Raw genomic sequence first — 25,629 nt, 5'->3', positions numbered from 1 at the left:
AAAAAAGAACGTGTGCATCATTTTGTAGCTGAAAGAGCAGACTTTGGAGCCAGGTATCTTGAGTTCAAAAATCTGTCTGCTCTGCTTTCTCAGATGAGCAAGTCACTGGCCTAACTTCCTTCCTTCAAAAGATGGGGACCATCATAGACCTCCTTGGGGGACTGCTTCTTGGGGGACTGTTTCATGTGCTGATGAAGTGCTTGCAGAGTGATCAGCATAGAGCAAGCACTAGTAAATGCTATGATTTGTAGAACATGATGTGTGTAAATCCAGATTACCAGCTATTATGTGGCCTAGAGCCACCACTGTCCATTTGACGGTCACATATATGATTCAAGATAAAGACTTGGGACTGCAGCCAGCCCTTGGTATCCCCCTGGAATTATCACTAGAACACCAGTCTATGCTTTGATGCCAAAATCTGTGACTGCTTACGTCTCTCATACAAGATGGTGCAGTATTTGCTTGTAATCTGCATACACCTCCCATTTATATCATCTTATTCTACCTAATACAACAGGAAAATTCTAAAAATGTTGTTAAACTGCATCATTTTGGAATAATAATGAGGAAAAAGTTCTGTACATGTTGAGAAAATATGCATTTTTTAAAAACAATACTTTTAGTCCATGATTGGCTGAATTGTGGGAATGGAATCACAGACAGGGGGTTGACTATAGCTATAAAACAATATCTTTCTGAGCAAATTCCATTCTTTTTGTGTGGAAGCCTCGTTTGCCACCAACAGGTAAAACAGACTGTGCCCCATAGCCAAACCCCAAAGGACAGGAAAATGCCTAAGAATGGGTACATGAATGCCCTATGCAACCTGGCCCACAGATCAGAGTGCCCTCTGCACTCAGAGGCAGCTACCTTCTTCCCAGGCAGCTCATATCTCAGCTCCTACTTTCTTCTCTAGAGTCTCAGAAGTAGTGGGAATTCACTACAAGCCCGCCCTCCCCCCTGAAATGCTTACAGGCATCAAGACGGCAGAAGATCCTGGCATGGTGGGGTTGGGCAGGGTTCCAGGCATGGAGGCCGGCATGGGCTGCCTCTGTCTGTTGTGAAGATGGAGCAGAGATGATAGAGAGCCTGGGACAGGCCTGGGGACAAAGAAAACAAAACAAAACAAAACAAAACAACCACATTATTCCTGATGGCCTGGGTCTGTTACCCGGCTTCTAAAACCAATGGGGACACCAACATCACAGGCAAACAGATCAGATCCTCTGATGGGAAAAGCCACATAATTGAGGATATTAGGGAAATAATAACAAATAAAATACATGCCTGGTTTCCTTTGCTGCTTCCTAGTTAATACAACAAATTCTACTTCATTTCCTGACCCGTTATCTAACTGATGTTCAGTGGAAACATTGGTGTGTCTCCAATAGCTTCTGCTTCTAAGAAAGAAAGTCTGAAGCAGAGTGGCCATTTATTCCTGTCTCAACCTCTGGGGCAGATCTAGGTCCAAGGGTATGTTAACCCACACCTTTGCCTTGAGGCCCGCCTGGCTTTGCTCTGGCTGCATGTTCATTCCACAATTACAGAGTAAACTCCATTCATGTATCCCTGGCAGAAATACATTTTGACTTTCTTGTAGTTTCATTATGAATGGAAAAACACAAAGCTGGGACACAAACAAATGCAGCTGGACCATGGGGCCTGGCACTGGACTCAGCCTTTCTTAGGGTGAGTCCAGATTCAGCCTCCTATAAACAATCTCCTATTTCATAATGTGAGGTGTTAGGCTGTTTGACAGAAATTGATTTGGGCCTGACCTGCAATATTTGAGTAAGCATTTCTCAGGGGGATGCATAGTTTGAAATTTTACTTCAACTTGCCAAAAAAAAAAAAGAGAGAGGCCTGAAATTGATTTAATGAGCCAAGGAATGTGGAGTTGAGGGAAAAGGGGAATTATTTGTGTTTATTAAAAATGGCAAACAAGTAACTTTGTAGCTGTATTCTCAATCTCCCCATACTTCTCCTCTACATAGCAGGATAAATATTAAACCATGAAATTAAAGTAAATGATGAACAAAAAAGCCCCAAGTCTTCTATATTCAACCCTCTAATCCTGAATATCCTACTTCCCAAATCAGCAAATTTTCTAAAGATAATAAAACATGTGACCCTCCCCTTCAACACGGAGTTCTCTGCCCTGTCCACAGCCCTATGACACCACAAGATTATGGCTAGAGTTTAATCAGACCATCACAGCCCAGTGAGTGCCTCACTTAGCAGCACAGCCCAGTCTAGAGCCCCATGGACCTGACCAAAGCCACCGCAGAGCACAATAGCACTGTCTAGAGCCCTGGGAGAGCACCACAGTGCATTAGAGCCCCCAACAGAGTGCCATAAGCCAGTCTAGAGTCCCATCGCAGCACGGAGGAACAGTGCAGAGCTGTCAAAGTACCACAGGCCAGTTCAGAGACATGGAAGGAGCTACTCTTCCATAATGTTCTGGCGACTCAAAGAGAATTGTGAGCTGAAGTGGGACAAGAATGCCAGCATGCTCTTCTTTCACAGTGCTATTAAAATTTCAAAGAAGATTTAAATTTTTCCTTCTTTTTACCCAAGAGCTTTCTTGAAAATTGAACTCCTTATCACAGTCACAGGTACCCTAGAAAGATTAGTCATCAATTGGTCAAGACTGATAGGTGCAGGAAGGTGCATATACGAAACTATAAAAGAATACAGAGCATACCACAGAGGTTGTGTGGACACAAAGGGCTGCACTAACAGCGTGTGTGTGTATAAAGAAAAGTAGGTTAGCTAAGAAGCTTACAGCAATGGAGCGTGTCATCGCAAAGGAATCACCAAGACCGTTTCTTGACATGTGCCCTGGGAACCTCTGCAAAAAGAACTGACCACTGCCCCTGGGTAGGTGTGAAGATCCTTGGGCTTCCACAGTTTCAACAGGCTTCGGGGTCCAGCTGCCCCCAAACACTCTAGGACAGAGGTTCTTAACCTGTGGGTCGCAACCCCTTTGGGGGTTGAACAACTGTTTCATAGGGATTGCGTAAGATCATCAGAAAACACAGATATTTACATTATGATTCATAGTAGTAGCAAAATTACAGCTATGAGGCAGCAACAAAAATGATTTTTTGAGCTGGGGGTCACTACAACATGAGGAACTGCAGTAAAGGTTCTCAACACTAGGAAGGTTGAGAACCGCTGCTCTTGGAGCTTATAGCTTATGTCTTCGCCATGTCTCAAAGTCTCTTTAGAGGTGGTTAGCACAGTCTGAGAGCTATGGAATGGGACTCAGTCAACAATCAACACTTGTCTAGAGCTCCCATTCTGATGTTTGTTCGGAAACTTTGCTGAGAAGAGTGGTATGTCAGTTACTGAGCGCTGGAGAGGTTGCTCAGTGGTGAAGATTCCTCACAGCTCTTGCAGAGAACCCTCGTTTAATTCCCAGTGCCCACATGGGAGCTCACAACCATCTGAATTACAGTTCCAGGGGATTACATGTGGTGCCCATACAGACAAGAATGCAAAAACACTCTTACGTATAAAATTAACACAATTCATTAACAGTTCCCTCAGACCCAATGTTCATCATTGGATTTATAGTCTCACAAGAGGCAACATTTGCTGAGAGCAGCTCTCCCTGGAACTGTCCAGCCACTATCTCCCTCCAAATAGATGTCTACGCCAGCATGTCTGTACACGTGAAACCGCATCCTTCACCAAGAATTGGTCACTAGAGGGAAGCTTCAAGTACAGTTCAGAGAAAACAAAAACTTTTAAGAGAAAGCCAACTGAAGTCCTTTCTACATGTTAGGTAGGTCTGCAAGCTCATGCTCAAGACTCAAGGTCAGGCAGCGGGGTATATTACCATCATTTACTGTCTATTTCTAACCTGATATGGTGAATAAATGGCCTAAGTGACCAGATTTTATCGATGTGTTATCTTTTTTAAAAAGGAATTTAATTAAAGAATACAATGGATACGAATGGAAATGGTAAAATAATTGAATTTAAAGTGAGTTTTTACTCCTTTTCCAAAGGCTGGAAACTCCCAAGTGTACTGAATCACTAGGGAATGGAATACTTCATTTAATCCAATAATTAGGTTAGCTATTTCCACACCCTGCATAGATCTACTAGATTTTAAAATATTAAGTATTTCCTCTTTACTTAAGAAAGCCTTTCAGGGGACCTGACTCCCTTGGGATTAGAAGTTTCCAAGTGATGCCAATCAGGCCAATTAGCAATGCACACTTGGAAGGAAATATGACTACTCAAGATCCTCCTGTACTTGACTTCTGACTAATTTCCATGGCATCATTTTATATAGATTCTGTGAATTGGTTTCCCAAGCCCTTTTACCAAACCAACAGAGTTTTCTGGATTCCTTGCGTAGGCTTTTAAAATTACAAGTAGTGAGAAAAAGTAAGGCCTCTATGTAGCCATCACAACTTCCAGAAAGGATCAGGTCTGGGAGTGTGGCTCAGTGGACACAGTGTGCCTAGTATGCTCGAGAGCCTGAGTTGTGCCGTAAACAGCAAACAAACCAACAAACACCAATTAGCATATGAAACATTGTCCCCATCAGTTGGTCCAAAGACATCATAAATGTATCCAGAATAGTCACACTACTGAAGCCAGAGAAACAACAGAATAGCTGCATGCATTATCTTATTCCTTTTGTAGGTACTATTTTTTTTCTGATTTAATCTATAGTATTCTTTGTATGTTTCACTTGGTGTTTTCAAGTAATTTTGAAAATGTTTTTATATCCCAGTTTCCCGTGACTTGAGACAATTCGGTGTGGTAGGTAGGATCATGTTACTCCCACTGTCACTTGGGAGTAAACAAAATATAGATATATTTTTCATTTGCCTATAACTACACACATCGTGGAAGGGACCAGAGCTTCCCGCATCTCATGACTCTGTCACTTCTGTAACTAAGCTATTATTGATTTTCATGATAAAATAAATTCAGTCTATTTCTTTTGATGTTCACATCACTGGGGCACCACTAAGTAGTGAAATTCCAGAATACTGCTAATATGAGAAATCATTCATCCATGTGAAATTCTATTTTCTCCTTTAAAAAAAAATAGGTAAATAAACGAAAAACCTTTCCAACAACACATACTTAGATTCTGAAAATCAGATGGCAAAATAGCAGTAAAGTTGTGAAAACAAAGCTGGGACAGCCTTTCCTCTAGTACAGGCTTGTTGCCATGAGCTAGTCATTCCAGATCTCGGGCCAGCTGAGGCTCCTTTTTAATAACCATATGCCTCTAGGTAAAGTATTTCTACTAAAAATTATTGAGGCATGGAACAAGGTAAATGTGTGAGCTCATGTTGGATTGTTCAATTACTGAACTGAGGCCCCGCACTAAGAGTTTTCCAGCTTGACAGATTACCCCTCTTTACACACTTGTATAAACACCACGCTTACGGCTGAAATCTATGTAAGCTTTTCTTTCAATTAAAATGTCAAGTATGACAGACTGTGTTTTCACTGTCCTTTGCAGAATGATAGGTACCACAGCAAGAGGTTTCATGTCCTCATTTCCCCCCCCCCAAAGGATGTTTTCCAGTCTAGGGGTGTCTGAATAGCCCAGCCTGCGGTTGCCAGTCTTCCTTGCTCTAAGTCTGTCTCATTCTGTCTAAGTAGCTGTAGCCCAGGGCTTGGGTCTGGGAGGTCTAAAGTAGGACTTTGTAGTTTGATTTCCTTTCCCAGGCCTTCCAGTGATCTGTGGTACCCAGGCATTGCTTAGAGACTATCAGGACTATCTGCCAAAGCAGAAAGAGTAACCCTTTGGCCCAGACACACACACACAGTTAACTGAGAAAATCAGAAGCTCAGTTCTAAGCATGGAAAGACATGAAAGCAATGTGAGAGACATGAAGAAATCATCATGTAAGGAATTGGTAGGAGGCAGGATTTTCAAAGCTTCAAAGGGGGGGAAAAAAGGAAGTGTTGAACAGGAAATTGATTCAGGCACTAAGCTGGGAAAAAAGTTCCTGAACTTGTGAGCTCCCCCATTTCATCTGCCTGATGAAAACATAGCCTAGGCTATCTCAAAATCCCTTGCAACTCTAAGACACAGACTGTAGGACATGATAAGGGAGATAAGTGTTTGTAATCTAGCAAGGATGGAAGGAAGCTTCATTGTCACAAGAGTGCTGTTCCCCAATCACTGCTCTGTGCACAGTGCTTCATTGTGCACCTGGTATAATGTCTATATTCAAAGACACCGAGATAGTATACAACATAGCTCTGAATACTGAGATCGCATGTGAACCATGACTAACTTCTTCCCCAGCCTCAGATGTCCCTATAAAAGTCTCTTGTTAGGCCCATGCTTCTTTCTCACTTCCATTTAACACCATTTCACACACACACACACACAGAGCCATGGTTGACCAGTATGCTTGTTATTTGCCTCTGAAAATAAAAGTTAGACCGAAGTATTGTGAACTAAATTGGCCAACTTTTTCTTTTTTATGAAATAGGGAGAGTAAAGTTCTAAAGATGACAACATAGATCTTCAGGCTTTTAAATCTAAGGAGGTGTTTTCTAATGGGTAGAAATATTCATCTACCTATTCTCCTGTGAAATAGAAATTTTAAATTCCCAGTGTTGCAAAGAAGGCAGACTGTCCGGATCATCAAGCAGAAGACAAGATATGAATTTCTTCCATGGGTGATGATTTCACTGCATAATAAGTGGTAAAGAACATGGACTCAGAAGCTGGGCTGGCCAGATAGAAAAGTGGTCTCTGCCATGTATTAGTTGTGTAATCCAGAGGGAAATTACCTTATCTGCCTCTCAGTGGTTAAAATGGTGTTTTAGTTTATTTATAAAACATCATGATCAACGCTTGAAGAGAAAAAGATTTATTCCTACTTACAACTCCCAGGTCACAATCCATTCTGAAAGGGAGTTGGGCAAGAACTCAAGCAGAAAACACAGAGGCAAAAACCATGGAGGAGAGCTGTTCATTTTCTTGCTCACTAGTTCCTTCTTATTTTGCTTTCTTTTACAGCCCAGGACCCCTGTCTATGGATGGCACTGCCTCTAGGGAGCTGGTTCCTCTCCCATCAATTAGGAAATGCCTCATTGACATGCCCATTGGCCAGTCTAATCAAGACAACCCCCAAGTTGAACTCTCAAATAACTCCAAACTCCATCCAGTTGACAACTAACTGGAACAGAAATTGGTACTACCAGGACTGGGACGTAAATGTAACAGACCTTACCTTGCTGCTTGGGGGGTAGGATTATGAAAGCATTTAGAACTCAGAACTGGAGAAGATACTGAATGCTCAGAGCTTAAATGGCTCTTCTTGAAAACTTAGAAGGCAAGAATGTTGAGAGAAATTCAGATAATGGAGGTCTAAGCTTCTGAAGTTTTGGATGGAAGAAAAGACTCTATTGGGGCTGTTTGTGTAGTACTAATTAGGAATAAGAATTGGCTGTGAATAACAAGAGACCAATACCACGGAGGTGAAACCTTGGCTTTTGAGGAACAATGGATGCTGATAAGCTGGGGCTGGAAAATCAGCTGTGACTAAGAGAACAGCATCACTGAGGTAAAATACTTATTTTAGGATAAGTATTTCCTCGGGGTCAGCAACAGAGTAAATTAACTCAGCAGTGAAAGGGAAGGCCAAGCCAACAAAAGACAAATGATGTTCTTTCTGCCTTGCTTTTTAAAATTTCTGCTGTGACTAGAATGCTCAGCCACATTTGGGGTAGGCCTTCCCACATAAATTTAGCAATCAGGGTGATTCCCTAGCTGAGGCACCCCATAAGGTAATAATAATTCATACCAAATTGACATTAAAATCAAGTTGACAAGTGAGTCGATAGTAAAATTTACATGTGATAGCATACTAAATCCATTGAATAATAAAAATAGCCATTACTATTTTTCTCATTCTTCTAAAGCACTGATCAAACAACAGATTAAATATTATTGTCTTAGGTTTATGTTGCTATGTTAAAACACTATGACCCAAAGCAACTTGGTGAGGAGAGGCTTTATTTTGCTAACAGGTTACAGCTGATTATCAGAAGCCAAGGCAGGAACTCAGAGCAGGAAACTGGAGGCAAGAACTAAAGTAGAATTATAGAGGAATGTTGCTTACTAGATTGCTCCCCCTGGCTTTCTTGGCCTGCTTTCTTACATAACCCAGGTCCACCTGCCCAGGGGGTACTACTAGCCAAGGAGCTGGATCCTCCCACATCAATCAGGCTTACCCCAGGACAATCTTACGGAGATTTTTTTTTTTTCTCAAATGAAATTTTCTTTTTTCAATTGACTCTAACTTGAGTCAATTTGACCAAAACTAAACAGGACAATCATATTTCTGTCAACAAATTATGATTTAAAGTTGAGATGTTAAAAACCACCAATATTTGGCTTTAATTAAGGAACTATAGCAATACACAGTATTCAACAATTCCTGCATATCTGTTCTTTAACAATCCAGCAGCTTCAGGTTTCCAAGCCCTTCTCCACAGAATAAAATGGACCCTTCTCACTCAGAACTTTAGAGAACTGCAGAATGACATCATATTATTTCTAAGAAAAGGCTCTTGCAAATATTTCCTCAAATGGAACCAAACTAGTTCCCCAGAGACCTTGGTGTCTTGTTTTTCCTGACAAAAGCCAACAAAAGCAATAATTGGGAAAACAAGAAAGCTGCCTAACACATATTTTAAAAAATTATGTAATTATTCCAATTAAAAAATATGAGAGGGAATGAATTACCCTGTTGCCTGTAACTTTTTTGACTGGACTCACACTTCACAATGTCTCATCACTAAGGTCCTAAAGACAAATGGGAAATACAGCATTTCCCCCTTTTAAAAGTGAGACAAAGAAGTTCATATTTAGCCCTAAGAAAGGAAGCTTTAAGGAAAGCATGCAGTCTCCTTTTCCAAGATGGCTTAACTTCAAGTAAGGGCCTCTGCTGATAAGGAGCTGCTCCCAATGTCCCTTGATCACTCTTCTAGTTACACAAATTTACAGGTGTTTAACCAGAGAATTCTGCCCTTTGGATCTATATCCTATTTTCTGCCCCTATATCCTATTTTCTTTCCATTAAAAAAAAAACCAATAAGAAAAAACCTAGCCAAATAGCAATGTCAATAGCAGTGCCGTGGAGCTCCTTCAAGGGTTCCTGTAATCCCATCTCCCTGTAACAGAACACAACAAACTTCTAAGACTTCTGACCACCACCCCTCCAATGGCTTTGCTCGGTTATTTCTAGTCCCTAGCCTCTGCTCCATTCCAGGTAGTATGTCTACATTTTCCTTCCAACCATAGACCTCTGACCTGAGTCATTCTCACTACCTTTCTTAGGCAATCCTATTAGATTGGGGCTGTTTAATAATGCTCTCAATACCCCTTCTATTTTTTTTATGATAGTATCTATTGATATTTAATCACCCAATAAACCCATCTATCAATCACTCATCAAAGATGAATCAAGCAATAATATATTTGAAGATGCTATATATTCCCATTCAGGGGGGAAATGGTTTGGTTTCCTCGGTCATCAGTATAAAAATCTTTTACAAGTTTCCCTTTGGGAAGAATTTAATAACAAGAAATTAGTATGTGCCACTGTTGCTTTGGAGTTTATCATTTCAGCTTTTCTATCGCATTTCATCAATTATTGAGTGATTTTAAAAAGGTCTCTCTAAAGTTGAGGCTGTAGCTCAGGTTTATAACACTTTACGGCATGGTGAGGCCCTCACTGGGTTATACTGAAGTAGGGGTAGAGACAAAAAGAGGAATCTCTCCTTGCCATTACATAAATATGGGTACCAATAAGCTTCATCAGTCAGATATTTTGTTTATCTTATCTAGCAGGACAGGGGCTCCTGTACTTCAAGGAGGTGCAAGACGTATACTTCTGGAATCAATGAAAACAGATACGCAGGATCCTATCTACTGCAACAGACATTGCAGAGCAGTATTCAAGTGCTAAATTATGAGAAGAATTTAACTGAATCTAAGTCAGAAGCCAAACTCCAGTGTTCATCAACAGACTCCCACACCCCATCTGTGGTCCTCTGTTTTGGTACTGGGGTTGGAACACAGAATTGTGTGCAGGCTGGGCCATTTCTGGTAGAAAACATGAGGTTATACATATCTTATGCTCATGTCCTTTAGGTTAAACTCAAGCTTTCAGGTGATTCCTTAGATCCATTTGGTTTTGTATCAACTAAGCCAGTTTCCATTTCAAGTGCTATTTGAGGTGTTTCATACCAGAAGGCCAAGAATGGTTCCACACTCATGTCTCCAATCTTCACGTCCCCAATCTATATGTATAGCATGACTAACTGTAGGGTTATCTGGCATAATGCCCTAAGCTCTGCTCTCTGAGATGCCAGTTACCCCACACTGTGGTCAACTTACATGGTCACTGCCAGAAGTGTCTGAAGCCCAGTTCATCGCACAGGCTAAATCTGGGCCTCTGTGTTTATCAGTCAGACACTACTGATGCCTTTATTTTTTAGACGTAGTATCTGATGTCTTGGAAAGAAACCATAACTACTTTTTTTTTAAGTGAAGGCCCGGCAGTGAAAAGCCAATACAAGTAAAACAACAACAACAATGACAACAACAATAATAATAATGCCAGCAATCTGCATCCTGCTGGGGCCTTGAGGGGTCTGATAGCATAAGGCAATGCTGAGGAGGGCATTAGTACATGCCTGCAGCCACCGCAGAGGAGGGCTTGCTAGAGCTTTCATACGCTTTAAGCAGAAGGAGGAGCAGTAGGAGGAGAAACCCAAGTTTATGATCATTCTGTAAAGACTGTTAGATCATTTTCCCTCCTGTTTTTTTTCCTCTCTTTCTTTTTTAATGACTGATTTCTGCACCATTAATCTGAATTAGTCCTGCTGTCAGGCGGATTCATTTGAGCTAACCCAAAACACCGCTGGATTAGTTTCTGATGTAATATTCTAAGGGAAAAAAATCCATTTCCAAACATGACATTTTTTTCCATATAAAAAGCTAACAGTTCTTTGTAAAGGTCATTTTATAAAGGACCCTAAACTCCTAAGCAGTTTGGCCTTAGCCACGGGTCAGCTGCTCACACAGGAAGATGACAGCTTTCCGATCAGACAATAAACTTCACGTTGCATCAATCATTCACGGAGTCACACTTGGAAAAGGCAAGTAAATGCAGAACGACAGACAGATGGAAAAGACTGTGGGCATAGCTCAGAGAAGGGTGCACACCTCACTGGTGGGGAGAAAACTTCCCTTCCTATAGAGGCATGTCTCCGAGCAGCTTTTCCTGTTAACAAGCCTCCTGGCTTCCTAAGGACGAATAAGCAGGCCTGTGATTGTGAGCCTTGCCTTTTCCTTGAGATTGCTGCTCTTCTCATCCTCCAGAAATGAATAATTCATGGCAGCATTCACTACCACTCTTGCCTGCAGATTCTGTGGAGGCCCAGAACTCCCTGGGTTCCTAGACAGCAGGCAGGGCCCCACCCCCACCCAAGCTCTCTGCCAGAAACTCTGCTTAGGTTTCTCCTGGCTTTGCAGCCTGTCAGTCAGTATCTTTTAATTGAGTCGTTTCTGGTGGAATCTGCCGTTGGCACAAGCCACCTACACCTAGATTTCAAATTTACAACTGAAGTTTTCCCTGGAACAGCATCAGCCCCAAGAAGCTCCAGTGGAAGCAGAAGTTAGAAAAGGCCCAAGAGATTTCTCCATGGCCTTCATAGGAATCTCTTACTAATGCTTTTACCTAACTTCTTGTGGAACCTTGAGGAGAGGCTCTGCCCATATGTCTCCAGGGAGGGCAAACCTGTGACACTCTCCACCCCTGCCCTTTAGGAGTTGGTACTGGAATTCACTGTTTTGTGAGTGTACGTTCCTACAGGAGAGGCGAGGTGTTCCTGTTCTAGAAGGAGTAGCTTTGACAGCTGGACACCATACTTGGCTAGGCAACCAGGTGCTAAAAGCTTGATCTCCCAAGAGCAAGTATCTATTCTGTTCTATTTTATTCTATTCTATTCTGTTCTGTTCTTTTTGACTCTATTCCATTCTATTTGGTGTTACTGAGGAGGGAACCCAGGGACTTAGAAGCGTCAACCAAGTGCTCTAGCACTGGACTGTAAGGCCCCACTTCTACGTTTTTTTTGGTTTGTTTTTTTTTTTTTTTTTTTTTTTAGGCAGGTCCTCACTTTGTAGCTCTCACTGCCCTGGAACTAAGGACCAGGCTGGCCTAGAACTCACAGAGATCTTCCTGCTTCTGCCTCCCAAGTACTGGAATTAAAGTGCTACCACATCCAGCAGACCCTCTATTCTTAACGATGAAGTAACAATTCCAAGAGGAGCCCTTGTTCCCCTACCTCCCACCCCAGTTTAGTAAACACCCTTCAAGTTTATGTCCTGACAGAGGATACAAAGCTCAGCATCAGACTCCCCAGTCCCATAGTCCAGGTACTGAAGAAACCCTGGCCAGATCCAGGGTGAATACAATGTAGGGGGCGGGAGTGACAAGAAAGGTTGAACTCAGAGAAGGCTCCAGCAATGTACAGGAAAATACACAAAGGATGGCCTAAAGGGGGAAGCACAGGATCAAAACCGTTTCACTCAAAGGAAGACTCAAAGGAGAAGTGTGGGAGGCAACAGAACAGTTTTCAATTTCCATATGACTCAGCGATTCCCAACTGTAGTCAAAGCAGAACAGCAGCAGCTTAACCAGAAATGAGCAGCATGGAACACAAGTTAGAAAAGAGCAAGTCCCCGAGAACAGACGGAGAAAAACAACCAAACGGCTAGTGGAAGTTTTAGCAATGCCTCTTGTTGGGCTTTTAAAGACAAAACTGTGAGCTGGGTGAAGTGGTGCATGCCTTTAGTCCCAGCACTAGGGAGGCAGAGGCAGGTGGATCACTGTGAGTCCAAGGCCAGCCGGGTCTACAAAGCAAGTCCAAGACAGCCAAGGTTGCATAGAGAAACTGTCACAAAAGAAACCAAAAAGAAACAAAAACAAAACAAAAAAACCGTAGCTGTGTTCTTGTCCTTCCTGGGCTCAAGCAGGGAGGAGCAGGAGAGATGGCAGATCCCTCAATCCCACATGAGGTCTATTTTCAGTTACTTCAGCCAGGATGGTCCACAGAGAATGGGAGCTGTGCAGGCTGCCATGTCTGGTCTCCGACATGAGTACAGTGCCTGGATTGGCTGGCAGGCCCAGCTGCCTCCTGGCCCCGCTACAGACTAAGGACATGGGGTGCCTACAGTCCACTCAGCCTTACTGCTTTCCCTTCAACAGAACCATGCAGCTGTGATGTCAACGTCACAGGGATGGCCAGAAGGGCATGTGAGAGAATGTCCCGACTGTCTTTGGTGCCAGGAGGACGCCAGCCTATATTCTATGCATGAGCCCCGATGCATCTGATTTAATAATAATATCATTACTAGTGTCATTTTATAAAACAGACTAATACCATGTTCCTCTAAGGTTGGAAGTGCAGGATTTGGAAGAAAGATCCAGAAACAAACCAAGAGATGTGTGTCACTTGCATTATTGGGATGCCTGCGAGTGCCTGTTATCTTCTCCTGGGAGAGTCATGCCAGGACAGACGGCCCATGGTTTGGCTCCTACAGTGCGTGTCAGTCATTCCTTTAGACTGGAGTGAAGAGAACACTGAGTTTGGCATTCAGTAGAAGCTGTGGTTGTTGAATGACTTAATGATATTACCTTATCCTACCCTGTTTCTCAGTTCCTCACACCTATATCCCCATGACCTATCTGTGACGAGGGTAATTTTTATTTTAAAATTCTTTCTCTAGGTCCTCACACATGTTAGGCAGTTGTTCTAGCCATGCCTCCAAATCCATATCTGGTTTTTGGTTTTGTTTGTGTTTGTTTATTTTGGTTTGGTTTTATTTTTTGGTAAACACCATGGTTACTTGAAGGACCATTCTGATTTCTAGGGAAGTTGTGGTCAGGTCAGAGCAGCCCCTGTCTTGAGCAAGGGACATGGAAGCAGGGTGGAGGTTCTAGGAAACTGTGACCACCCATTGGGGCGACCTCTTAGAGGTCCCTTCAAGCCCACTACCTTTGCAGGAGCACACCCTGTGAAGCTGAAGCAATAAAGTTCATAATTATGATACTCAGTATTTACTTTGCACTTTTTACCCAAGAATCTCAGAGACCTTCTCAGCCTGGGGTGGACACACAGGCAACAGGCTGAGGGTGTGGCTTCCCTGGGGACAAGGCTGCTTCCGTTAATAAGTAGCAAGATGAACCAGTGGGCCATGTTCTGTGCATGAGCACACTCACCACATACAAACACAGCATGCACATACACACTAACAGGCAACAACAACAACAACAACAAACAAAAGCAAAACCCTAATGGGGCTGTATTAGCTGGGTCAAACATTGGAACCTATGCTTTACTTTATTTTTATTTATCACTAGCTTGGTGTGTGTGTGTGTGTGTGTGTGTGTGTGTGTGTGTGTGTGTGTGTAAAGATGACTATTGGGAATCAGTCTTTACTTCCACTGTGGGATCTGGAGACCAAACACAGGGTATGGGGCTTGTGTGGCAACTGCTTTTAACCCACCAAGCAGTGGAATGGGTTTAGACTCGTTTTACTTTGCTATTTCACCCAAGCCTCCCTTAATGTATTTGTGAGTACATTTGAAAGTGAGTGGCACATTGGTACACAGCTGTCATCCCAATACCTGAGGGGCTGAGACAAGAGGGACACAGGTTGGGGTAGGCCTGGGATACATAGGGAGAATCTGCCTCAAAAAACAGCAAAGCAAACAAACTCCAGAATAAATGTGGATCAGTAAATTTTAAATATTTAAATGCCTACATCTGTTAAAGACATCAAGTTTTAAAAAGCTTATTTTTCTTTTAGGTTTATCCTGAAAAACAAACAAACAAAAACAAAACCCTTTAGGTTGAAATGTTTTGGGAAAAGTCATGCAGAGCCCCCTTCCTCTCCCCTGGTGGCCCTGCATTGTGCCAAAGAGGGGTGACTTGCTCTGTACCCAAATTGCCCTCCAGACAGTTTTATTCCTGCCCTTAAATGAATGTGGCATTTGGGGTTTCACGTTTAAAATGTAATTTGGACTCATTTTAGATGTCTTCCTACAGCTTAATAAACATCTTCCCCAGACAGACTCAGGGTCTGATTTTAATTTGTGGTAGAGTTACAGGCAAAGTAAATGTCAATTTCAGCTACAGAGAGTAAATCTGTAAAAGAAATAGAAACAGAAAGTGACTGACAGCGCGCTTGGGTTCATACCACGTGATGCTTGCCCACAGGAAGTAGTGGCTCCCTGAGAAGCCCCTACACTGGCCTGTGATGAGGGCTGAGTTTCTCCTTGGGACCCTAAACTGTGACCCAGAACAGAAAGGCTGAGAGCTTCTTTCTCTGGATGTGTCAATTGGAAGTAAAATGGTAAAGTATAGTAACTAAGTTGGTGGTGATGTGGCGTGGCTTTGAGTATGAACACCCCAAGGACCACACTGCCTAAGCCATTCATTTGCCGGGGGGGGGGGGGGTGGAGGATGGGGGAGTGGACTAAGTCATCAATGTCTCTGAGTTTCCACTGTTCTGTGTATAAAATACAACAGCTGACCAGTTATCTCAAAGACCTTTATATCACTAAACTTACATGAGTTTATATGGTCCCCAATGTTAGGTAAGTTAAGAATAGATCTATCTAGAAATCAAGGGAAATGGGTGAATAATTTCTTACTGGATGCTCTGAATATCACCTTCATTGAACAGCAAAATGCACCCTTGTTCCTGAGTATTGCTAAAGTAAGCCAAGCAGTGAAAGAAAGCAAGGTCCCAAAGAGCGGGAGAGGGGACAGCTTTTTCTCATGTATAGACAATGACAAGCATAAAAGAAAGGTTAAGCTTCATGTTAGTTGTTTGTATCTGCCATTTATTATTGAACAGAATGGCATTTTGAGGAATTCAGGAAGACAGCCTCCCAGATGCATAGGTCTAACTTTTCAGTGCATGCCCATTGGCACTGGCTGGAAACCTGGTATTTTGAGAACAATTAAGATCCTTCAAACCTGAGAAAGGAAACATTGTCACTACCGTGTAGTATCTGACACTTGACCTGCCTTCTAAAAAGCCAGGATGAGATTCCTTAATGGCCTATGCTGAGCCTGTGGATGACTGACCCCGGTTGTGGTGCCTGTGAAAGCTGTATGCATTAGCATGATGGGCCCTAGACTGCCTAGAGAGCCGCTTAAACATTCCTTCTAGATGTTTCTGGGAGGGTGCAGCTAGAAGAGACTCATCTGCGCAGATACACTGAAATCAGCAGCATGCCTTCTCCAGTGGAGTGCCCATCAAGCAACACCCAGAGAATCCGAAGGCAACCAAAGCTCTCAACCGAAGGAAAAGGGTACTGTCTCTCTGTGTGGTTGCTTGTCTTCAAGCGATTTTGGTGAGGGACAAATCCCAGGGGTGCTTCTCATTCTTATGCCCTCAGATTGCTACTGGAATCTGCACTGCCTGTTCCTCTGGATCTCCAGCCATTTGTGGAGCCTCTTGACTTTCGTAGTCTAAGTCACTAGCTAATTCCTTAAGTTGGGTAGGTAGATAGTTGGACAGTCCTCCACGCACAATGGGGTTACATCTGGATAAATTCATGATAAGCTTACAAAATAGCTATATTTCATATATGTTGAAAGTCCTATCTTAGCTGAGTTTACATTAAGTGTTCAAAATGCTTATAGTAGCCTGTAGTTGAACAAAATTATTTATCCCAACCTTTATGCTATGGTAGAGTGTTTAATATATCATTTGATTTACTGGGTTCTAAGCTGAAAGGGAAACCAGAGAGTTGAAAGGGTATACTTTGCCAGCACCACAAACCACTGTCTGTCAGAGGTCACCAGCATCCATCTACCCATCCATCCATCTATCTCTTTCTTATTGGCGTGTTTCTCTGATGAACCCTGACTAATATAGTCTTCCATCTTCAGGTTCTGTTCCAAGAGAATACCCCATAAAACTGCATATATCCAGTAAGTGAACTAATTGTCTAGGTAGTAGCATCCATATCCTCATAGTGTTCCTTCATTATTCACCAAGTTCCTTTGTCTCCACTTCCAAAGTCGACCTGAACTCTATCCATTCTGGCTCTATCCTCATTGAGGAGATCCTGGTCCAGACACTGTCTTCTCTTACTTGTTCTTCTGGAACAGTTTCTGCCTCTCATGCTGTTCCTCTGAAATCTAACTGCATTGATGCCAGAATGATTTTTTGTGCACCAAAGATTAGTCATGCCATTTCCCTGTATTTCAACATTCTTCTGTGGCTTTCCTTTGCATTGAGGTCTTAATTTTTCCTAAGAGAAAGCATACTTTAAATCCTATATCTCCCGGAAGCAGTACTACTTTTCACCTGGTTTGATATACCCAGCCCTTGACTTTCATTAATTTCCTTAAATGTACCAAGTTCTTTCTTATTCCAGGGCCTTGCTTCATGCTTGTACCCTGAGCCTAGAATGCCTAGCCACCTGTTCTATTATGGACCAACTTTTATTCATCCTTTATATCTTTGTTTAAATATTACTTTCTTAAAGTTTTTTCTGAGCCTTAAATTAGAGGTATGTCTAATCTATGCAGTCACACCTCACCCTGTGTTCACTGTCATAATACACTGCAGATGTGTTAAACTGCTCAGTGTCTGCCTCGTGCCTTATTCACATCCCATGATAACTGGGGATATATATGTCAGAGACAGTTATTCTGACTGATTTACTCATTGGGGAAGTTCATGCTTGCTTTCAGTCCATTCTGGTCCATTTAGAATGAAAAGAAAAGAAAATAGCAGAAGAGAGCTACAAGGTTTACAGGTGAAGAAAGTCCATCCAGTGTAGCACAAAGATGCTTGTCTGCTGTTGGTAACAGAGCTTCCTCAAGCCAGGGACTCTTTCTCTTACAAGCACAAAAGGGAAAATACCAAATGGTTTGTTCCAGGACTTTTGATTTTTTCCTTTAGGTTAATGCCAAACCACTCAACTGTTCTTATGAGAATCAAGTGCTTTCCATTTTTGCCAGTGGTTTCAATTGCTGAAACTCTCCAGAAAGGTCAAAAAATTTAACTTTTATATTCAGTTCCCAAGCATCAACCACATAAGCCAAGTAATCTTTTTATAAATAAGGCATGCCGTATATTCAGAACTTGTTCTTGGAGTCGTGGCCTGCTTCACAAGGAAGATAACATAACTTCTGCCATGTGTACGGTGACTTTTGTGTATGTGTGTGACAAAAACAAAATAAATTAAAGCAATTATCTTATGGTACAGTATGGATGAGAGAATTTGCTTTCTTAACACAGAGCCAGCTTATGGGTGGCAGAGAGATGTAAGCATTTGAGAATGGCTGCCTAGTGCAAACTTCAGGCAACCTCTCTGGTCCATTGGTCCATAGCCAGCATTTGTCTTTATAAATGAATTCCACATCTTTATTAGATGAAGTAATTTTTGTTCATTATTTGAAACATATTTTAAATATTTTGTTTCATGACGTTCTAATACGATTCTCTGAAGATCAAGGAAGATGGAAAAAATCAATTATACATATTTTTTTCAAATTTAGAGTGATTATAAAAAGAATTACATTTCAATTTATTCATTACGATGAATATCGCTTGACAGCACCTTGAGTAACTCAGATGGCCATGATTAAAGGTGTCCTTATGATAGATGCCTTTCCGTAGAAAATCCCAACATGTTTATTAAATATACCTCTCTTGTGGGTCTGTGTGTAGGAAACCATGGAGTAAGAACGATGGATTTCATATCAACATCAACCTTTCATAACAAAAATGAGTACCTGGACAACCCAAGACTCATTCCACGTGGGAAGCCCGCTTCTAGCCAGGTTGTAATCCAGAGAATGGATCTCATTAAACTGAATCATATCTGACATAGATGAAATTTCAAAGTTGGCCCTTTGACAGATGAGCTAATTGGCTTTATCCAAAACAAGAGGAATTCTGGGGGCATTTAAATCATTAGACTTGCTGGGTCAGAGGCAGAGAAGAGCCTGGATGCTGGGCCTAGCAGAAACTTAGACTCATCTTCCTCAGTTCCCAAAACCTTCTAATGGGTTTCACTGTTTTCTTTCCAGTGCTTATCATAATCAAGGAACTACAAATTTGCATCCCTAATGCAGCCTTCTCAAAAGCTTGTTGACACCCTGTAGGTTTTGAATGACTCTTAATGCTGCTCTCCCTTTGGGCAGGTGCCCACACACTCCTTATATGGGCCTCAACCTATACAGTGTCTGCCTTACTCACAGGCTTATTTTTTTTAAATCCCTGGGAACCTATCTTAATTGCGCTGTTTGAAAAAAGTGAAAGCTCAGAAGTCAGATGACTCAGAAAACACACATTTAACTGAATCCACACATACAGGGCTACAGGGAGTCCAAAGAACCTTCTCTCTACGTGTGGTAAATTCACTTTTTAGAGCTATTTTTATCAAAAGGAAATAGATATAAATACAACCATTTAGATAAACACAGGTTAGAGGAATAAGCTGGGACCCAGAGGGAGTCCATTCTTAAGCACTAGCTCTCCTCTACCATGCTTCTTTCTCACATTTTCTCCAAGAACTAAGCCTACAGGTTGCCTGCAGACTGCCAAACATCATTTGGTGGTGGCAGCAACAGATACAACCAAAATATTTTATAACTATGGCTCAAACATTTACTTAGCTTCAGCTGTGTTTTAAGAACTCTGCCCAGTCTAACATGAATAAAAGATCATTCTGCCCTAAAGAAATCCATCATGTATTAAGGGAAAGAAGAGGCATGGAAACCAGTCTGTAATGGGAGATATCCCCTACCCCCAGAGTGACACCTAACACCCTGGGGGGTTCCAGGGCACAGGAGAGCAGACACAGGAAATGCTCAGGGGAAGAAAGGATTAACCTCACTAGCACTGCAGGCATATGTGTCGGCTGTGTGCAAACACAGATGTATGTGTAGGGGATGGGGGCTGGGGGCTGGTGGCAGCCTTAGGCTTAGCTACCTGCCCATGCTGGGTGGGTTGGAATTTTCAATAGCTTCTAACACCCATAGCTTAATGCAGGAAAAAAACATTCTCTTTGGACGACAACAATCTCACCTGCAAAGGTTTTAATCATGCTTGCGCTCAGGCAGACACCCCTGAGGATGGGAGACTGGGAACAATGGGCATTTAGAAAATTTTTCTTTCAACTCGAAAATGGAGAGAAGCACTTGATAGTGCTTTGAATGAAGCAACCGTGACATGGATGGGGAAGGGTATTAGGGGTGAGAGGGAGGGAAGCTCCTTGACAGAGGACTGGAAGCTTCCATAGTTAGAAGTACCTCTTCCTTGGTTTTTAAAACCCTATTGTTCTATATTGAGCTGTTCATGGAAAGGTAAACAAACAAACAAACAAAAAACAAAACAAAACAAAAGCAACAAAAAACTGAACCAGGATTCAGCACACCATTTTCTGAATCTGAAGCCTTTTCTAAGAAAGAAAGTTAGTATATTTGGTTTTCTTTTCTCCAGGATTTTTAGTGCTTATCTCTTTTTTATTTTGAGCTTTATACAGATAAGCATAAGATAGGCAGGGAGTAGAATTTAACAGTCAGTGTTTATTAAGATTTTCACTGGAAACACTGAAAGTAGTTTTCTCTGACATTTTCTCCTTGCCTTCCGCAACACGTTAATTTTGCCTCCTAAAGGGAAGGGCAAGGTGCTATGTGAGATGCTCTTGACAAAACAATAGTTTTCCACGGCTTGTAGAATAAAATTAAAAACATTAATACTTTTAGCGGGGAGGGGGCCTGCTTTGACTTGAAAACTTTCGATAAAACTGACGGTTGTCCAGGTTTCTAAGCCAATATTGGCAGTCACTGAATGCACTCTTTCTTTCAAAAGAAAGGAATGAAAGGACGAAAGGAAGGAAGGAAGGAAGCAGGCAAGCAAACCTTGGTCATCCTGGCTTACATATGAAAGCGAAACAAGATGGCTTCACAGGCCTGGCCCAGCCCTGCCCAGCCGCATCCAGCCCAGGCCCTTGTCACCCAACCGTTCTCCTTTGCTTACACAGTTGGATCTCTCAAAACACCCACTCCTGTGCCTTTGCATACAGAAAAAAAAAAAAAAAAGGCAGTAAAAGTGTCAGCCTGCTTTTGTCAGGAATAGCCAGTAAAAAATAATTGGAGGCGACTTAATACAGCCCATGCACAACAGTCGTGAGATAATTGATCCTTAATACTCTGCTCCCCAGTCTCCACATGCCAGGAGAAGTTACGATATGGCTTATTCAATAGAGAAGCTAAACAGAACTCAGGCTTCTTCCCAGCAACCTGCGGACCACATCTCACCCTGCCTCAGGAACACACAGCATCCTGTGCAGCAGCTGCTGTTGTAAGCCAGCGGGTTTTCCCTCCAATCTGCTGTCATACAATTTCCCCTCTGTCCTCCAAGGGGCTGGCATCATAATGCCAGACAAGCAACTAGAACTACCATGCATGGCTCTAGACACGGACGAATAAAGAGTACTCAATCCCACACCTCCCTAGGGTTTATTATCCCACTTAGAAAATACCGTGATTGACATGGAGCAGCGGCATATTTTTGAGTTCAAGGGTTATTTTCCAGTAATTGCCAGCCTTGAAATTTTAGTTTGTCCATCAGACAGTTCTCTTAAACCTATGACTGTATTCTTTTCCAGAGGTAGGGCAATTAAGAAGTGACTAAATGATGGACCCTCACAGGCCTTTTTTTCTTGTCATATAAGTGTTGTTAAAAGATTCACTGCCATGTCTAGGGAGGAGGTAACCCCATGGCATTTTGCATTCAGTAAAAATGTCTGAAACCATTTTTCAAACATTTTGAGGTTTGGCACAGGCCTGAAATCCATCTCGCCAAGCACTTTCCCCCTTAATTTTTAAACCCATGTGTCTTTCAAGGGGAATTTAATCCGTATGTTTTTAAATCATTTACACTTAACTCATCAAAATGGTGCTTTGTAAGAACTATTTGATGTTCAGGGAGTCCTTTGGGTTTCTCTCTCTCTCTCTCTCTTTCTCTTTCTGTTTCTCTCTCTCATAAGTCTGAAAGGCCTTTCTTTCTGAGAACCAGAAGATGGTGTTTTCCCAGCTGTAAGGCAAATGATTGGAGTTGTGCTGGGGAGCAATAGTGAATTTAGAGGCAAGAAAATAGCTCACACAAACAAGCCTCAATTGCCTGTCTGTTCCTCCACCTAGGAGGACCGCTCAGACTCATTCCTCTCCTGACCAGGCCTCATGCACAAGCTAAGAACAAAGCATGATGCTAACACTTAGCTCAGTGGTAAAATTCCTTTGGATTCTAGGGGTAGCAGGGCACCTGGGATTCCCACTTCCCGAATCAGAGGAAATCAAGTCTGCCATGTCTTGTTCCATGAAAGCCTTGAGGGGAAGTAAAACGACCAAATGTCAGAACCAGGAAGGACTGAACAGAAGTCCCAGTCAGGCAATGTTTGTCTGCATGGCATCCCACGGAACTCTGAGTGTTAGTTGCGGACCAAATGGGGCACTGTTCCCCAGGCAGTACTCCCTCGAAGGTGGACTTTAAAGTTCTTTAAGGGTAAGCTCAGTTCGAAGACAAACACCATCATTTTGTAAGAGGCAACAGATCTGGGCAAGAACTCTTGGCATTGGGGCACAGGTGGGGAGTCGTCCCAGGACTCCTGACCCTCACTACACATCACCGTAACAGCCCTACTCTGCCAGGGCTTTTTAAAGCCTGAGTGCAATGCCACAGGGCAAACAGTGAGAAGTTGGTAAAAACCAGCACAACCTGACATCAGCCTTTTAGAGATACAAGTAGCTACCCATGAAGCCCTATGTTCAGTCAGGAATACCATTCCACAAAGAGCAGGCATAGTGTGTGTGTATGTGTGTGTGTATATAGGTTACATATTCATGCATGAATGCATGCATGTATGTATATATGTATGTATGTATGTATGTATGTATGTATGTATGTATGTATGCATGTATGTATGTGTGAACACAGCCATCTCATTGCTGCAGTCACAGAATTGGTCTCAGGAGACACCAAAATGCACAGTTGCTCTGCTCAAGCCCCTTAAAAACAACAACAACAACAACGACAACACTGTGGCAGTTACATGTAACCTATTCACGTGTGTCCGTTTTACTTTGAATCATCTCTAGATGACTCATGCTGCCTAATTCAGTGTAAATGCTATGTAAACAGTCACGGCAATACATTGTCTAGGGAAGAGTGTCAAGAAGAAAACATGTAGTGTGTACATGTTTAGTACACACTAATTTTTCCCAAATGTTTTCAGGCTGGAGAAAGTTGAAGCCATGGCTATCGTACCCACTGGTACAGAATGCTCTCTGTATAGTTGTACATCAACATATACACAGTCTGTCGGGCTGGGTAGAAAATAAGTCTCTCATTGCTGCCACACGGAGCTTTAAACAAACAAACAAAACACTGTTCAAAACCACTTTGCCACACAGAAACCACATTTTCCTCGATGGCCATTCTCCCAATGATACTATCAACTGGCTTCACAAGTCCTTAAACATGAGCATGAGCTCCCTGGCCACACTGGCCTAGGTCACCCTAGAAGGCTTTACCCCAAGTTTGGAAGAAAAAGACAAAAAGGGCATAAATGGGTGGGGGTGGGCAGGATACATTACTAGTTAAGAAAAGGGATCGGCTGACTAGGATTTAAAAACCTCAAGCAAGCGTGACCTGCTATGTCATTTTCCAAGCACTTAACCGTCATTAATTAACTAGAAACACCCTTCTGAGGTCAGGAGCTACCGTAGTTCATTCCATACCAAGGAGCCATGGGGATTCTAGGGAAGCTGGATCCTAGGCTTCCTGTGGTAATGGCTATGGGAAGGTGAATTGGGTTAAATGGTTGTGCCACGTCTTAGCTTAGAGCATCATGACAAAAGCACTATCACACTTTGCAGAGCCAGGGTAGACCAACCCTAACAAAGTAAAAGCTGCCTCTACGGCAAAGGATAGGAAGCCAGGAAAACTCCTGAGAATTACCCTCTGTCTGTTGCTGTTGCTGTTGCTGTTGCTGTTAGTGTTTGTCTTGTCAGAACTGGCAACGCACTGACACGTTCTCTGTGCCCATGAAGAACAGGAATCTCTGTGGGACTGCAAAGCTTGGCTCTTTTGGGACTGTGGTCTAAGCTGTTCCCTACCTGGTGAGACGGAGGGCGGAAGCAGTGGGACTGGCAGGTCCGAGGTCATTTTCTGCAGGTGGGTGGGTGATAGAGCCAGGAAAGCCCCCAGCTCTGCACAGGTTGGACGTCTGTTCCATGCTGGTCAGGCTCACGCAGGGGGAGGTAGGAGAGGAGAATGGCAGCTTATGCCATCCCATGTACGGCCTGGGGCTGAAGGAAACTGCGCTGCTTCACCCACTAACTAGACCCCACTGACTCTATGGTTGGGGGCAAAAAAAAAAAAAATAGCAAGTTCTTGTGTCTGCCTCCCCAAGGTTCTTTCCACATTTGGGTAGTGGGGTCTTGAGTAGCTTGGGGCCTGCATGTCCCCAGCTTCTGTATACACAGCTTGCCTCCGCTCAGACCCTACACATGTAAACCTTTGTTTCTTCCCCATCAGAAGCCTGGGGCCGGGGTGGGGAGGAGGAGCACTGAGAAGCATTACAAAAAAGACATCAAGGCAGACAGCCTGATGGGATGGAAGTATGTCTGACTTCCTGCCTTAGGTCCTGGTCCTAGCTCTGCTACAAAATCGCTTTATGACCTTGGACCATTCTCTTCACAATCTTTAAAAGATTTATCTAGTTTTAGTCATCATTTTTATTCGTGTGTGTGTGTGTGTGTGTGTGTGTGTGTGTGTGTGTCTGCCAAGTGTGTGCAAGTTCCCTCCAGGGCCAGAAAAGAGTGTAAGATCCCCACCTAAAATTACCATGATAATTGTGAGCCACCCAGTTTTGGTGCTGGGATGAGAACCGTGGTCCTCTGGAAGAGGAGGGAGTGCCCTTAACCACTGCACTCTCTCTCCACTCTCTCTCTCTTCACAATCTGGAAGTCTTGATTTCTGATCCTGTGAAGAAAGCTGGGTGGACTGAAGACCTCTCTGTATGCATTAGAATTGTCGGATTATTTGTCTCCTGCTAAGGAGATCTAGATGGTGAGGGTAAAATCTAAATCAAAAGCTGCTGCTTGTGACCTGTACCCCAGAGCTTGACCTTTGAGCTCAGAGGGACTAAACGGCAAAAAGTAGCAATGTCTGAGCAAACTCGGGATTCAGAGAAATCATCTATATGGAGGGGGGCTTTGGCCCATCTGAATGAGGGTGGATGCCAGTGAGAGCAACCCTAGAGGGGAAATGTAAGGCGAGAGCAATTTATGTCTACATTTATACTAAATGAGCTTCTTTTAATTGCTGCCATTATGATTAATTCCAGAGGAGTTAAATGGGACCAGCTCTTTCGTACAAAGTGTTGTTGAGCTGACTGAAGCATTTTGATAAATAAGAAGGCCAAGAAGAGGTAGATGCAACAAAAGGCTGTGTGCTGTATGGGGAAGGAAGAAAGAAAGAAAGAAAGAAAGAAAGAAAGAAAGAAAGAAAGAAAG

The 25,629-nt window shown here is 42.7% G+C and overlaps 1 protein-coding gene across 1 annotated transcript in view; it reads right to left on the bottom strand.

The window, feature by feature from the left end:
- Positions 1 to 25,629, bottom strand: part of Creb5 (cAMP responsive element binding protein 5) — a 281,386-nt gene that overhangs the window by 64,548 nt on the left and 191,209 nt on the right. The window contains exon 5 of the mRNA XM_055611818.1: positions 977 to 1,103. Coding sequence (XP_055467793.1) covers positions 977 to 1,103 — 127 coding nt within the window. The remainder of the gene's footprint in view (positions 1 to 976; positions 1,104 to 25,629) is intronic.

Source organism: Psammomys obesus, unplaced genomic scaffold (genome assembly GCF_907164565.1).
Source record: "Psammomys obesus unplaced genomic scaffold, mPsaObe1.curated_primary_1811, whole genome shotgun sequence".
Classification (NCBI taxonomy): domain Eukaryota; kingdom Metazoa; phylum Chordata; class Mammalia; order Rodentia; family Muridae; genus Psammomys; species Psammomys obesus.
The sequence above is the reverse complement of the archived record's forward strand: the minus strand, read 5'-3'. Positions and strand labels throughout refer to the sequence as shown.